General features: G+C 40.3%; 1 protein-coding gene across 1 annotated transcript; it reads left to right on the top strand.

The window, feature by feature from the left end:
- Positions 1–6,607: 6,607 nt before the first annotated feature.
- On the top strand, positions 6,608–8,104 carry LOC141906204 (protein singed-like). The gene has a single exon (XM_074795445.1). The coding sequence runs from the start codon at positions 6,608–6,610 to the stop codon at positions 8,102–8,104; it is 1,497 nt and encodes a 498-aa protein (XP_074651546.1).
- Positions 8,105–17,268: the final 9,164 nt, after the last annotated feature.

Below are 17,268 nucleotides of genomic sequence, written 5' to 3'. Positions count from 1 at the left end.
AGGGGGTTCGAAGTACAAATATAGTTGTGTGATCGGCGGTCGAATTTACAGACATTTTTGTTTAAATCGAAGTAGGCTACATAATTGGAAATATCGGTTCCGGTGCGAACAACCGTCCAAACAGCCTGAACCGATTTGGTGGTTTTAGCGGACTCGTATGAACTAACGATTCCTTGTTGCGGCGTGCTCTTCAAATTCCCGAATACTTGCGCATATTTTCTATCAATTATTGCATGTTCATGTGTATGTATGTTAATGCTTTGAGTCCGGGAGCGTTTGATATCGTTTCCCGATGCGTTTAATTGGATTGGCCGCTTTATGCCGTTATCTCGAGAGTCCAAGCGAATTAATAGCCGACTCTTAAAACTGAATCGATTTATCGACGTATAGATCGCTCGATCGATCAAGTCGCGGAAGTTACATCGTCGCAGCAAGTGATCAGTTTCCTGTTACAGATTCCAGCAGGAATTGTACGTACGAGCAGAGTATATGCATCTCGACGCGTCGCGTATCGCAAATTGAAACTGCCGAACCGGGTCAATGAACAGATGTTTCTCAACGTAACTTCTCGTCATATACAGTAAAAGCCTTCCATAAAACGGTTATGTTAGAGAGTCCACCTATAAGGGAACAATATGAGCTGGGGTATCTGTGCTGTTCGATGATGTGGCTACTAGATCTTCGCAATATCCTCAACAGATCGACAATATTCCATTGGTTCTCGGGAAGGCGAGCTTCGTACTTTTTTAATCGATTAAGCGTCAACCAAATTCCAAAAACACGTTTCGGCTGAGGGATGTGTTTAATCAATTCATCAAGATTAATCAAGCTTGAACTCGGCTGACATCACTTGGAACATGAAGTCAATAGTGATAATATAAAAACAGGGACCAATTCATCGTCAACCGAAGTTTTTCCAAAATGATTTTATGCGACTTCGCTATTTTAGCGAATGAATTACGATAGTAAATGAGGCAGTTAAGGCGCGATAGTCCATGGAGTAGTTACTCCGAGGATAGACAATGTGTTGAATTGTCTAGTATCGATGCACGGTTTCGGAGAGCCTCCTGTATCCCCCCAAAATATCATATATTGCCTTTTATTGTCCCCCTATCTTCGTCTCGAGCGAATGTTTGATCATGATGTGCTAGAAAAGATCGTTTTAATTCGACAATGTTTTTGGAAATGTCGTGCGCAGTAATACTGTGGTGTCAGTAATAAATATATGGTTAATTCATCCTTTTGATCTTGAAAAAGGGGTTGACCCTATTGTTTATTTTATTGGTAGATTTCGTTTGATTTTTTTTTCGTTTGATTTGGTATCCCTTACAAACCAGTCACATCTGCCGGGAGTGAAACAGGGGGTTTGATTTGAAATCAAAAATCAAAGTACAGATATAGTGATCGGCGGTCGAAATTACAGAATTTTTTTATTAAATCGAAGTGATTGGCTTCCTAATTCTGTGCATCGAGATTTTGGAAATAACTATACTACTAGATTGAAGATTATTTTGTCCATTCAAACATTTTTTTGTAGTTTTTCTCGGGTTGTTGAGGGTAAATTCATATAGATACCAAGTGTTGAAACTGTTTGGGCCAGTTTTATAGTCTAATTTTAACTTTGACTCGTTCGGTTGATGGCGTCAACTAATTGAGTCAAAAACGGTTTGATTAACTGGCCCTGGTCATGAGCACCACCCGAGGAGCTCGGAGTGTGTGGACGACCCCCATTTTAAAACTTAAGTTCTGCACTTTTTAAGTTCCAAAATTTCATATTCCGGAAATTTCATAAACATGCCTTTAAGTTAACAGAAAACGCCTGTATTAATTCTGATCCCCTCTAAAGAATGCAGCCCTTGCGCATGGGTTAGAAATACCCATGACCCATAGAAATACCCGAGACCGAGCCCCGTATTTTACCACGCGCTAGGACCGTATTCACGAAGCACCCGTAAGTTACGTGTCACGTAAGATTTACGGGTGAACGTACGAGGGAACTTACGGGTACAGGTAGGCGAGTATGACCGTAAATTCTTGCTAGATCTACGGGCAGACTTACCTGACACGTAAGTTACGGGTGCTTCGTGAAGACGGACTTTTCTCTGCGTGTGAACTTACGGGCAGACTTATGCGACACGTAGGCCTACGGGTGCTTCGTGAATGTGTATGTGAATGTCGGCCCCTGATGTGTAAACAATCCATACGTAGTATGCATGCATTCCGGATGAATCGAGCGGATGAATCAAGAATTAATCAAGTCGCAGATCTATCGTTTCAAGAAATTTAAGTTAAATAATCTTTTGAAAGAAATCGATGAGAAGTAATTTACGTAAAATAACAAATAAGCATTGTCCGACAGAAATTAGATTAAAAGTCTAGGAATGAATTCACCCGTTACTATTTTGCGATGATCCGAAAATAACACTGGGACATCCTGTCTCCAGAGTTTTGAAATCATTTTTTCTACCCTACACAAGGCTTAAGCGTCAACCGAATTCACAAAAAGCAAGTTTCGGCCGATGCATTTAATCAATTCATCAAGATTAATCAGGCTTCAACTCAGCTGACATCACTTGCAACATGACGTCAATAGTGATGATTTAAAAAAGACGGGGACAAATTCATCGGCGACTGAACTTTTTTCCAAAGTAATTTTTCAAAATGATTTATCTGCTTTTTTACTTCACCTTTTAGCGAATTAATTACGACAGTATAGTGGGCAGTTTGGGCCCTCAATTTTCCAAAGTTTTGAAATCTTTTTGTCGACCTCTATACAAGACTTCAGCACATAAGTGTCTGCTGCAAGAGTGGTTTTTTGAACCAAGGGGATGTTGGATTAAGAAGGCATTTATCCACGGGCAGATTTAGTGGGTGATGGTCTCGGGGGTACTGACCCCTGCCTTCCTATTGGGGTTGTCCTTTTCATCAGGACAGAGTTAGTTAAAATCTGCAAACCTCGCGATTTCCATTTTTTTAAAGTGAATTTCTTCTAAAGTATCTTAACACCGAGAGTTTTAGACCCGGGCTAGTGGGCTTTGACATGGCTGCTTTTTCCGAGATATGCCTTATTTTCTTCTGGACCCCGCGCGGCCTTCCTATTTTCCTAGATCATGCTATCACACAGTGAACCCTGTTAGTTCACTTCGCGAATCCTCGATTGCCACAGTAGCCGTTGAATTTATGATGTGCGCTCTCGAGTTTTACGAACACCCGAACGGAAGTGACGCGCGTTCGTCAAACACGATTTAATCGACGCCTTCATCGCCGATAAACTGGCGTATTGCCTGTTTATGAGGTTCGATTCGGTTTCAGCGAGAAATACTCGGGTTACTTTTCGATAGGAAGGAAAAGAAATTACATTTGGCAACAATTTCGATAATGTCATAACAAAATGTCACATCCGTCTCTCCGCGCATATTCTATATCGGCTTATCCGTATAGCGGAGGCTGCGAGAACCAGTATACCAGGGTGATGGATATGCAGCTTAAGGTTGGTAAACCACTCGCAAACTCTCTTTTGATGACATTCGACAGGGTCAGATCGCACTTGAACTGATTGCGATCAGAATGAAGAGAGGACACAAATCCTTCACTTGTTTATTTGGATATCGTTCTCCCACACTCAAAAAATAGATATCGCTCTTAAAAGTAATCGCGCCAGTGAAGGATAAAGATCACGTCCGTTATAAGACATGATAACGAAATTTCGTAGAATTGAATGTGCTGTCGTATCTTCCGTGGGTTGCACCTTAATGATTTTACTATCAGGCTTTGCTTTCTTGACAAACTCCCTCCTCGTAACGTAATCCGATCTACTTGTCTGTTGCGCGCGCACAAGCTCACAGTCATCTAGTGTGTGCTACAGTACACGCATTACCTAAAAAATCTACGTTATTGGCTCAACTGAGTCTTTAGGCTAATTTCCGGCACACCTTCTGCAAACATCATTGCCATTTCAAGCAATTTATTAAAACGACAGTACTGTATAGATGCTTTGAATAAGCAATTTGAAAACAGTTGTGTATCGGCATTAGTACCTGATCATCATGGCTAGCTCAAGTCATCGGTTTCTGGGAACCTTTCATATACTCGTATGTCATACTTAATCCATCATAACAACTCGCGTGTTACCATGTTTTTAACCCATTAGCTTTAATGGATTTTGTGTCTATTAATCCTCGGATAATTTCAGGGAAAATTCGCATTTATATAACGATATACGAACAGCTCATTTTCAGTTGATTCTCATGTACTACAAGTGCGCGTTATTTTGTAGTAAATAGTCAAGGCTTTCGTATTTCATATGATATAAGATTTGATCAGGTCGGCCACAAAAACCGTGTCCTGTTGCCCCCGAGGTTCATCCAGACTTGGATATAAGAGAGTGCTCGGATCAGTCATGTTCATACTCCAAATACTCGAGAATCTCAAATAGAAAGACGTGAAATTCTATATGGAGTTTTAGGTGTCTAGTTTATCCATCGCTATTGGGTTTGAATCCCACTGTAAGCATTTTTGCGTATAGTAGACGAAAAAAGTAAGGGCGGATTTGAACGGCTCGATGATTAATAGGTTAAGTTATCCTCGTTATGCGGGGTGCGAAAATATTGCAATCGCCATCTTTTGCATCACACATATCAACATTTGCACGAAAATATGCCAGCGGAGAAGCTATTCAGCTCCATCTCTAAACGCAAAGCGCCTAATTTCCTTGGACAATAGTCACATTGCCCGCTTCGATGGATAGATAACTGACAATGCTAATGACTCCATAATCATTCATCTTGCAACACGATTTTTCTCTTATCTCACATGTACAGAGTCATTCCATAATATGGGCGTGAGCTCGCTCCGCGCGTCTATTCCCACCCTGAACTCTCGGTAGTACTGAGTCCTCTTTTATTACCGCGAAATAAGTTCATTCAGCGTAATTCGTTCTCCATAATTTGTATGCGATTGGATGTGGTTGATTGAAATTAGTACGTAAGCGGGAATCCCAATATGACAGTCATAATCATAGGATGAAATTGTATTTCAAATTGCAGTTACCTGGACTCATAGGAATCTGCATCAAAATAAATTCATTTGTTTCTAGATTTGCAGTGTATATCCTTACATGTTTCGGTATTTTCCAAGTTCAATATTAACGGGTAGAGTTCCATTTAACTCATACATGTAGCCGGGACAGATCCCGGCGTCAAAGGAAGGGGTGTCTGTCCACTCCAACGGGACTGTTTCTAAACCTCGCAGCAATTTCGTTGTTCATAAACACAGGTTTTATAGATCTTCTTATTTCATGGTAAAAAAGCTATTTGCCACACCAAACAAAATGTGGGTACTTTTTTCCAGTTGTTCAATATCAATTTTGTGACATTTCTTCAGAAAATGTTCAGTCCATATTTTAAGATGGGAATTTAAGATTTCAACGTTCTAGGGGGTGTCCAGACCCCCACGGACCCCCTGAATCCACCACTGTGTATCGATAGACCCGTTCTTTCTGTCTGAGCTTTTTTAATCGTCAGCTGTGAAATTAGTTTTGAAATAGCGATATGTGCTAAGATTGGACGAAGAAACTATTTGTACGAAGCCTATGATAATCGTGTTACGTTCAATTTGTCTTTGAAGTAGAACGAATTAGCATAAACTACCGGCTTTAATGGCAGCGAATTAAACGGCTTACCGATTAGCCAGTACTGCGTCAGCCGCTTGAGTGAGGAATTAAATAGTAATCAGTCGAATGATACGAGAGCTATTAAATCTTTGGAATTAAGCCCTGGTTTCACACCGCCGTCTGAGATAGTTACTGCGTACTGCGTGGGTTAGATGCATACTGCTTGGGTTATTACTGATAGTTTGATATCGGACTGTTGGTATATCGTCGCTTGACATGGTGGCGCAAACGGACGCGAATGTCACAGTAAACAGACGTCGACGCTACTGCGGAAACTATGTGGACGGCACTACGATTTGTTATTCGCGCATCATATTCTGAGAGGTTGATTTGTAGCCGTTTCTATCTGATGAGCCAGTGAGCAACTCAACTCCCTCGCCATCAGTTTGCGTGGCTGTTCAACGTTTTCGTTATTACACGCGCGATGCGTATTCATTCATTCTGGTGTTAACCAAGGATATAGACATAATGGGGGACTCTCAGCAGGTAATCATTTTTCATCTTTCACAACAATTGATTTCAATTTCTTCATGAGTTTAACTTTGGTTTTTATTGTATTGTTTAATTTCTTATCAGACCAATGCTCACAAAAAAGCAAATGCTGATGTTGACAGGGGTTATTGAGAATCCGCATGTAGGGGTCATGGGTCTATCTTGGTGTCCATAGGCAGGTGACTGTCTATTAATGTCAATTTTTTGATAAAACCCACTGTAAGAAAAAAAAAACTGAAGTATAGTCTGACGTTTTGACTCAATTCTGTGAGCCATTTTCAAAAACTGAGAAAGTTGGAAATGGCTCGTAGAGTCGAAACGTATCTTCTTCAGTTTTATCAACTAATAATGGATGGGTCTATGTTGATGTTCACCTGTCCTTAACAACCAATGACAGCGACACTGATTGTTGGTAGATACACAGCTGCTGAAAGAAACAGCAACATGGCCCAGGGGAAAGGGGGGTTTACTCAATGGCAGTTGGGTTTTATGAATTCAGACAAAAAGTTTCTGACCGCCGAAACCTTTGGATATCAGATAAATGCCTCGGCAACATCGCTCCGCAAGAAACAGGTTTGGACTTTGGTTTACGGCGAAGGATCAGATGGAGTAGTGTATTTGAAAAGTCACATTGGCCGTTACGTTGCCGCTGACAAATGCGGTGCTATACGCGGCGATGCCGAAGAAATGGAAGAAGAGGCTAAGTTCCACATAGAATACGATGCAAATGGACCCGGATGGGCGTTGAAAAGTGTTAAGTACAACGACTATTTTGTTGGAACAGGCGATGCATTGAATTGTAAAAGTAAAACACCCGAATATTGGATGCCAAAGTTAGCCGTACATCCTCAAATCAACCTCCGTAATGTAAACCGTAAAAGGTACGCACACCTTGTGCAAAATGTCGGGGAAATCCACTGCACCAAAGTGACGCCATGGGGTGACGATACATTAGTAACTCTTGAATTCAAAGACGGCAAATACGCATTACGCGTAGCCGATGACAGATACCTCGATTGCTCCGGTAAATTAGTCGACAAACTTGACGATAAGGTTTTTTTCACGATGGAACTGAATCCGTCCGCGCAAGTTTATGGAAGTTTCGCGTTGAAAGACGTCAACGGCACATATCTATCCGGTGCAAGCGGCAGTACTGGAACGCTGAGCGGCAAAGCGAAGACAATCGGCAAAGATGAATTATTCACAATCGAAAAAAGTCGCCCACAAATCACGTTGATTGCGCATAACGGACGCCGAGCATCTGTAAAGCAAGGCATTGACATAAGCGCTAATCAGGATGATATAAGCGAAAAGGAAATATTTCAGCTAGAGTATGTCAAAACCGAGAAGAAATGGAGAGTGCGTACGTGCGATGACAAATTCTGGATTGTCTCCGAAGGCGGTGGAGTCCAAGCCGCTGGTTCGAGCGAAAGTCCAGAGACGCTGTTCGAATTCGTTTGGAACAACGATTCATCCAGTACGGTTGGTTTGAAGGGGTCCAATGGAAAGTTCGTAACGGCTAAAATGACCGGACATCTTACAGCTAACGTAACCGATCCGACCGAAAAGGAACGTTTCGTCGTCGTACTGTTGAATCGACCGATTCTAGTGTTGAAAAGTGAATTCGGCTTCGTGGGTTTCAAAAGTTCGGATAGCGACAAGATCGAATGCAACCGAGGCGACTTTGACGTTTTCCATTTGGAGCATGTGGAAGGAGGAAAGTACGCGATACGAGCATCGAACGGGAAATATTTAGCGGCATCCGATGACGGAGCGATATTGGCAAACAGTCCGACCGCGGTTCCGTTCAGTTTGGAGTTCCACGAGCAAGCGAGATTCGCCATCAAAGCAGGAAATGAAAAATACATCAAAGGCGAACAGAATGGATTGTTCAGCGCTTGCGCGGATAAAGTCGACAAAAGCACTCTGTGGGAATACTAATTAACAGTACGCATCTAAAACAATTATCACCACCACGTATTACGTAGTGAAGTCATAGCGAATACTACTAATGATTAAGTATTAGGAAGGGAATAGATCGAAAATCCACATCATCCATCACTTTTGTTAATTTCGACATGTAAATCATTGCTGAATCAAGAAATAAATTCTAGAATGTAACATAAAGGGTCAACTTTCGTGTAACAGTTAAACTCATATTCGTCATTAGTTAACTTCACCAAGAACTTCACTGTCTGATGTACTACAGTTACACGCATAATCGTGTTGGAGGTCAATGTGGAGACAACCACTTCCAGGACTGGGTGAATAGTTAGCATACACCCAGTTCCACGGTTTTGAGATAGAGTTAACTCCTGAATTGAAATCGATGTTTTAGAGTCAAATTTACCCAGAAAACCGTGGAGCTGTGTCCGTATCGTTATATCATTATAAGCTGATATCGATTTCAAAGTTTAAGGTATTCAGAGCATTAGCATATTACGAAACAGGTCCGTTGAATATTGTCATCGGGCTAAATTAAATCCATATTTGAATAATTCTAACATGTTCAACGAAGTTCTGATTGGAATGCGGATTCGCAACGTTATTGAATTATATTGATCTGCGGCATATTCGATGCGCTATTGGACGTGGACCAGTAACAACGAATGCCGCTAGTTATCCAGATTATCACTTCTCACCGCTTCAACTAAAACTCAATTGAAAGCATCTCCTTGAAATATTGTCGTGTTCACCGCAATACGTATAATGAACGTATGAATAGTGGTACAGTGTGATTAACGGCGGCTTGAAGTGTCCGGGGTTCGATGATAATGATTTCAGTCCGAAAACTGGCACGGATCTTCTTTAAGCCTATTTAGATTTGTTCGCTTATTACAGAGTAAAATTCTGAAATCGTGGTTTTATTGAACTGAACTGTACCCGTATATCACCAATGAAGTTATCTTTATACACAATATTAATATTTCTAGATTTCTCAACCCGCCGAGCGCTATAGACATTCAAGGTATTTGGCTAAAACGATACCTTGTTTCTCCTGGTCGCTAGAGCACTTTTGTAAACTGCAATGAAATTTCTAATCAGTTCTTTGGCTGCCGGGTATGTTATGGTTAGCCTGACCATGATTCAGAAAGTAATGTACAGGTTAGATTTTTTCAGATGTAAAGGTTAGGCATTTTTAGGCTCAGTAGAAACGAGGAACAAGGTATCAATTTGTTATCCTTATTCGAAGATTTTGGGGCTCCTTTTTTCTAATGTGAAGCGATAAAGAAATTAAACAATTTCGAAGAATCCATTGACGCACTTTCAACCAAGAAACTCGGTTATCTACCATATTTTCCAAACCGGCGTCAGACTGAGTGACAGATTCATCATTTACAGATTTACGGTGTTTGCACCGGCGACAAGTCGTCTCGCGTAAATGTATCCTCTACTGAATGACATCCTCTCGAACCTGATGACATCGAGTCTCGCCTCGGTGCGGGACCCTGCCATATTCATCCATTTATAGTCTTTCCGTGAAATTTGTCTCAGCGATCATAAAACTGGCCATCGGACTGGTGCGGCAAGTTTTTGCGCGGCAAACCTGCGCACCCGGATGACAGACAAGGTTTTTCAAGCCCACGTTGAATGCCTCTTTCTGATGCCTAGATCCACCAATATTTCACACCGTCCATACCCAATTAGGTAAGCGTATCATTCACACCACGTATATATGACATAATTGAAGATATCACGACGAATGCCGCGGTAAATTGTATTCTAATAAAGCCGATCGTCGGATGATATCAGCGACCTGTTGGCCTTCAGCAAATTTTATATAATTCCCAACATCGTCTTGCGTCAATGAATAACATAGTCTAAATACGATATCGATATCGAATGAGCTTGTGGCATCCATCCCGCATTAAGAAATTTGTTTCTACTTTTGCGAACGATGAAACAGACTTAATCTATTTCCGGCAAGGATAGACAGACACTTCCTTGCTTAGAAGACATTATTTTTTCTACTAAGTAAACGGCCGGTAATTCTACATGCCACGGGTGTGACACCTATAACGACGCACGTTGAGCTTGTTTTGATCATATTTTCGTATATGGGTGTGTCTAATCTGTAGACAGGATCAACTGGTGACAACGGACGTGAGGCTGATTAGTTATTTATTTATCTGCAGTGAGTCAGAATTAATTAATACGTGTAAACTATGATAACCTTAAAGAAATCGCCCATATAAAGTAGATACCGCGGATTATGTTACATAACAGCTTTCTTTTTTACTGCCACAGGAAAATCCTGTAAGTTTTAAGCAAAGAATATGGTAACTTATTTCTCCTAATCGGCCGGATCATTTTGTAAATCGTTATAGAATTTATAGTGAGTTCATTTCTATAGCTGTCGTTATGGTTAGCTTGATAATGATCTTAAAGAAGTAATGTACATGTTAGACAGGCGGCCGTCCGGGTCCACTTAAAAGCTCCAGCAGAAAGGAGAAACAAGGTATCAAATTTTTTAGCCTTACCATTGTTAGGCTCAAATTTAGTGAGACCGCACCAAATCGTGGTGGTTAGTGCTTACAACCACGGATAAGCTACTATCCACGGTTAAGCTAACAGGGTGTACCGCCACTCCAGTGTTGTGCGCGTTTTGAGGTGGTTAGGTTTTTCGTTACTGTCCGTGACTTTACTTCTTTCGAACTGCCTTTCTCACATGGCATCGGGATATGTTACTTTATCATGAAATTCAGATGAGTCTACTTGTGAATATGAATCAAATCTATATGGCGGAGCATCGATGAACAAAAATACAGGATATTTCCTACAAATTGTTTTTCTTTTACTTTCCCGCAATTTTACTCGAACAAAACGCTGGCGTGGCTAAATGATTTGAAAATTGCGCTGTCCAATAGTGATGGCACGACACCACAATTATGTTAGTAGGCCAGGACCCGAAAAATTAAACCCCGTTAAAGTTGCCATAGTTCTAGAAATAGGAAAGGTGATGAAGAATTCTTAAAATGTATGAAATCCGTGGGTCCGGAGGGACATATTGATAATGAAATACAAGATTCCCCGGATTATACTTGTCTTGAGTTAGAGTACCAAACATGGTGGGGATTCCCTGTGATATTCGGTCCAGACGTACTGGTAAACTTGTACTGGGATGCCCCTCTTCGCTAATGGTTTGATTATTTCGAAAGTTAGGCTGACTTTGTGGGCGAAAGCCACTTCGTGTAGATAAGATGCTGGCCGAGCAGCCATAGGTGGAATTCATGTTTAAGTTATCTCTCAAACTAAACCCACCTGACCAAAGACATCTGACAACGATCTCTTGTGAGAGTTCGAAATGTCTTGTATTTTGATTCTAATTTTTGATGAATAAAATCCGCTTTTAATTAATCTTTTAAATTGTGTGTATATTGGGTTTTCTACATATATTATCTATTCCCCACGTCAAAGTGTACGGAATATTTATCCTATAGGATACGTCATGACATCCGTGAATTTGAGTATCCAATGCAGAACACAAACACAGTCATAAGAATGTTCGGGTGGTAACGATTTTAGACTATCTAATTGGTTCGATCGAAGAGAAAATTTATGCGTAATGCGCTGACAGACGAACAATTTAACCGGCTCAATATTTTTACGAATGTTCGGCCAAAATATTTGACCGTCCGCGTTGCGTTTAAGCATAAACCTATAAGCGAAAGGGAAGGCCGACTCCTCAAAAATCCGCTAGGCACCGCTAGTAATCTTGCGTTCTGTTCAGCGCCCTCGCCCGTGGCGATAGACAATATATGTTGTAGACTGGTTGCCGGTTTCTATTCTTAATTTAACGTTTTTCATTGATTTGTTTAATTCTTAATACCAAATCTTGAAAAACGGTTATGTTCAATGCTCGCAGAGATTAATATAATCGAAAATATTTCATACATTTAATGTATAGTGACGTGTCGGAGTTGGCCTTCCCTTTCGCTTATAGTTCGATGGTTTAAGCAATGCGTTTGTCGCCAACGCTACTATTGAGCAATCTAGGTTTCCACTTCGAATCCGCCATCAGTTACCTCGAACTTGCTCTTGTGCGCAGATCTTTTTTTCTATATAACGACGTAATGGGGTGAACGCCGTCGATGACGGGGATGCGCTTACCGGGTCCTCGTGTTAATACTCCGATTGCGCGATACACGCGTTATTGCTGCAATCAATAGATTCCTATCAGGGGCTTGAATATAATCAGAATTTATAGGGACGACGATATGACGATGATCACGTTGACAATGGGTATATTTATGGTGACGCTCTCCTCGGGGATTCGAGAGCGAATTAGGATAAACGACCAACTTTATTCAACGTAACTACAACAAACATTGTCCCACGTACGGGCAACCACTGTAACCAAGGAGCTACATTTATGTGATGATTGTAGTAATAATAATTATTATTATCATTATTTTCATTACTATCACTAAAAGTTCACTCTTTTACTAAAAAATAAAGATACAGTAACACGGTCACATCACAATACGAACAAGCAAACTAACTTGAAAGTTTACTGGCGCCTCGATAAATAACGTATTTAGACCTATTGGCGAATGTTGTCGACAATAGATATTATCTTGTAATTTATTCATTATCCAGGATCAGTTAATTGAATTTACCGGTTACCATTTTGAAACGCCAGAATTGATGACGTAGTGCACACCGAATCACACATAACCCTTATGTAACGTATACTCGGTATCAATGTGTATAAACATTATTGTAACGGTTTTTACAGCGTCAAAGGAAATTTACCTAGTTCAATAAAGAGAAATAACAAAAAGGGACCCCAAGGGGTATACTTCTGATAGAATGATAAACAGCGATAGTAAAATAATAAACAGTGATATTTGTAAAGCGCCTATTTCATCGTTACCAATGTTCACCGCTTGTTAGCGCTTGGGCTAAGTTGTTACAGGTCGTAAGTCTGAAGCTCGTTTGAGAGTTGAAAAATTGAAAACCTAATTAGATTGATAGATTTAATGTCCCCAATTTCCATTTTTTTAGGTATGATATTTTCACTAAAAAATGTTGAATGATTGTGATACGTTAGAATTATTGATACGATTCATAGATTTCAGGTGGGACCAGTAATAATCAGCGCCCGCCCAGCAGGTTGGAAATTAATGCGATAAGGTCACGACTCCGCGATATTAATCATGTTTGTCAATGGTTTCGACTATGGAATCGTTTATCAATGCTTTGTTTGATAACGTTGTCCCTCAACGTGAATATATCTCTACTTTTCATATAAAGTCCATCATTTCTCATCTCCTCGCGATGTTCCGAAGTGGCATACATATATACGTGGCACTGTTTACTTGTCAACAATAAGCTGGGCTGCTGGTTTCAGCCGATACATCTAATCGTCTCGGGAGTGATACGTTTCATAGTCGGCGAATCGTACAATGATTTCCTGGGGTTACTGGTAGCCTGATTGTTGTCGGATGTTTGCCAGCATGTAGTTCAACAAACGACGCCCACGGTAGAACTGTCTATCTGCGGTATTTGTAACCTAAACTTACCTCATTCACAGGGGAGGACACTAAATAGGATAATTTCTCAGATGCGATAACTAGCTACATCATTATATCCAGCAAAGACCACGCGCTGACATTTCATATCTAAGATAAGTGAAGTATAAGATCATTCGTAACCGGGTGTGGTGTAGCGAAATGACGTGAACCGGTTATTACCCACACCGGCACAATACGAATCAGACATCATAAGACTTCAGGGCCGGTTCCATAGTCAAGACTTAAGACCAAAAGTGGTCTGGATTCTTAAGACTGGTCTTAAATTGTTAGATTGGCTTTAGAACTAAGTTGGTCTTAGACTTAAGACAAGTCTAAGACCAACTTGCTATAGCCAATCTAACAACTTAAGACCAGTCTTAGGATTTAAGACCAATTTTGGGCTCAAGTCACAACTGTGCAACTGGCCCCTGGGGCCCGTTGCATAGTCATGGCTGGCTTAGACTTAAGACAAGTCTAAGATCAACTCAGTGCTATAGCCAATCTAACAACTTAAGACCAGTTATAAGATTTAAGACTACTTTTGGGCTCAAGTCGCGACTGTGTAACTGGCCCCACAAACTAGTAACGATATCTTACGAAGCAGGATGGATGAATGAGTTTATTCTTTCACTAGAGCACCTGTAGTGAGAAGAAATCGCTTTACTATCGTTTAGAAATTTCAATTTAAAAACAAGTCTAGCGTATATTATAGTTTCCAGATAAGCTAATCGTAACTCACGCATGCCCGCTTATCCCGGTCTGCAATCTTGAATTTCTGAATTTATGGTGCGGATCCAAACATCCACAGAAACCCCTCATATAGATTCATATTGCGCATTAAATCGAACGATGTCATCCGATCAAGGAAATTGAGTTCTTATACATTTTTTTTCATTATTTATTTATCTATTATAGTAAAATGTACATGAATAGAAGATATAGATATCCAGCACAGTGTTTTTATTACTAGAATATTATGCGTTATGTTTAGATCAAAATATCGTTAAGGCATTTGTGATAATCGTAACTAATACACGTAGCAGAAAGAATTCACATGCTTAAATATTAGAAGGAGGTTTATGATAAACGTTCACACTCAGATATAAATATAGTACCCGGGCCTAATTTAGACTCACACGTAAATCACTTATTATGAAATAATTACCTAACGCCACAAATACAAAAGAATGTTTCTGCATGAATTGATAGTTACAAGAATTGGATTTAGAAATAAATATTCAGTACAGTAGAAATACCTTGGAAATGTAAAGATAATTTCTAAAGTTTTGAGCGTATTTCTTTCAAATGACGAAGAATGGAACACGAGTTATAGGCTTCCGAATGTCTCGGTGGTAGGCCTAGATACCGGAATATTATGACTGAACTGACAATCGTGGACGATACAAACGTTCGTTTCGAGTCAAATCAATTTCCCGGAGCGCACGTTTGTATAGGCGATCCCGCAAATCGTTCGTTAGTCGCAAATAGACATTTATAAGTTGCGAAAATGAATTCAGATCTGTCATTTATTATAGCAGCGAGGTCAGATTATCAGGGGTTTCAAGAGTCTGAGTAGTTGATGTATCCCGTTGCCGTGGTTACTGCATCTTTCTGTCTAGAAAAACCGTAGCGTCACACGTCGAGTGTCTTTGCGCTTATAGTGCCACAGTTAACCCTGGGCTGATTCGGCGCTCAGTGAAAGGAATACCAGATGGAGATTCGTTACTAGTGATAAGTATTTATTCAATTTAATAGTCAGAGTAAAAATCTCTTAGCTAATTACCTTATATTCACGCACCTTGCATGTGTGTACCGATCGCTTTGTGGTCTTTATCGAAATTACGCATTTTAACGCAAGGTTTAAAAAATGATATATAGAAAATAGACGGGTAAGAATCATACTGTGCGCGGGGCGGTCTCATGGGTCCAGACGCTTGCCTTCCCATGGAGGTTGCCCTTTTCGTCAAGACAGAGATCGTTGTCAGAAAAAAATCAAAAGCTATTTTAAGATCAAAACCTGCATAATTGACGCTTATCCTCTTTAAATTTGCTCTTAGGACGTATTTCATCTAAAAAAAGCGAACTGAGCGAATCTGAACAGCGATGGCGAACCCCGCTAGTGGCCTTTGACATGCCTGCTAAGTTCGAGAAATTCCTTTTCTTTTCTTTTCGACGCGGGCCTTCCAATTTTCCTAGATCCGCCCCCAGTAGCGAAAGTCTTAGGCGATAAGACTACGTCACGCAAATGTCAACTGAGTGACAGTTTACAACCCGTGCATTTCCTTGATACAAGACTTACGCGTGAAAGATGCTCGAAATAGATTTGTGAAATCGCACCTGAAACTGACTTTACGCAGATTATATACATGGATATCGTTGATCAAGAAGATACACAATTAATTATAAAGGGTGTCGGGTTCAGGTCGGTACCGCTAGACTCACCAGTGACGTTGGTGACCTTTAAGGCTGGTCTAATTGCACAGAAAGTGGTAATAGTAGCGGATAGTTGACATAGTAACAATTTGTGTGCGTTGTGATGGTATTCATCCTCTAGCTTTTTTCAACCAACTTTTGAGCAACTGCCCCTGGTTTTGACGACCAGTTTCAATGTAACTTTTTTCTATGGTTTTTCCTTCTACGCGAAAACGTCTTCAGCTGTATATGCGTAGGTAACGTAGCAGGTTCCAGTCAGCAATTGCCGAGAAATTTTGCAGTAGCTTTTTCCAGCTAGCTTGAAACTGCTCGTGAAAGCCGGGCATGTGTCATAAAAGGGTGTGGTCGCAGGGCCTCACTGGTCATGTTAGTGCAAAGTGATCTTCACCTGACCGAATGGTATTCCCGGGAAGTAATTCCCTTATATACTCTCGTAACTAGTTGCACAGAATCTTTAGACGCCGTAAAACCGTTACAATAATGTTATTACACGTTGCTTACTACTATGCCTTATTCAGGGGATCTGTGTGAGTCGATGTGTACTGCGTCATCAATATTGGCGTTCCAAAATAAGAATTACAATTGTGAATTCTGGCATTTGTTTTGTAATCAAACATTTTTCATGAGCCTTATTTTCTGTTAAATGGATGTTTCCATTTTTTATATTCATTTTTTGCGGGAATGTGCACTACGTCACGCTTGACTGGTTGCCGGTCAATTCAATTAAAATCAATGTACTTATATTCAAAGTAACTTCAAGTAAGGAATGCGTTGCTCTTGATATCATTTCATTAATATATGATTCGTTGTGGACAGTATTAGGCAATATTAACTTTAAATTCAATCAACGTTCTTTTTTCTATAAGCTATTTTTCGTGTTCAAATTATGCGGCATTCCGGATGTACATGTTTATTTTCGAGGCACAAATTCGGCATGTATACAACGACAACCATTAATATTTAGATAATGTTACATGTGGCGAGATATATCGTCATATGCTAGTTATGAAACTATGCACTAAAGCGTTATATGAAGGTATTTATCTGAACAGTCTTGGAATTCAAATTGATGTTTGTATTGAAAAACCAACGATTATTATATTTTGTAGGTAGTTCGTCAGCCCGCGAACAGGCGTCGGTGGGCTGTCTGCCACC

Source organism: Tubulanus polymorphus, chromosome 5 (assembly GCF_964204645.1).
Source record: "Tubulanus polymorphus chromosome 5, tnTubPoly1.2, whole genome shotgun sequence".
NCBI classification, from domain to species: Eukaryota; Metazoa; Nemertea; class Palaeonemertea; order Tubulaniformes; family Tubulanidae; genus Tubulanus; species Tubulanus polymorphus.
This window is presented reverse-complemented; position numbering and strand designations above follow the sequence as displayed.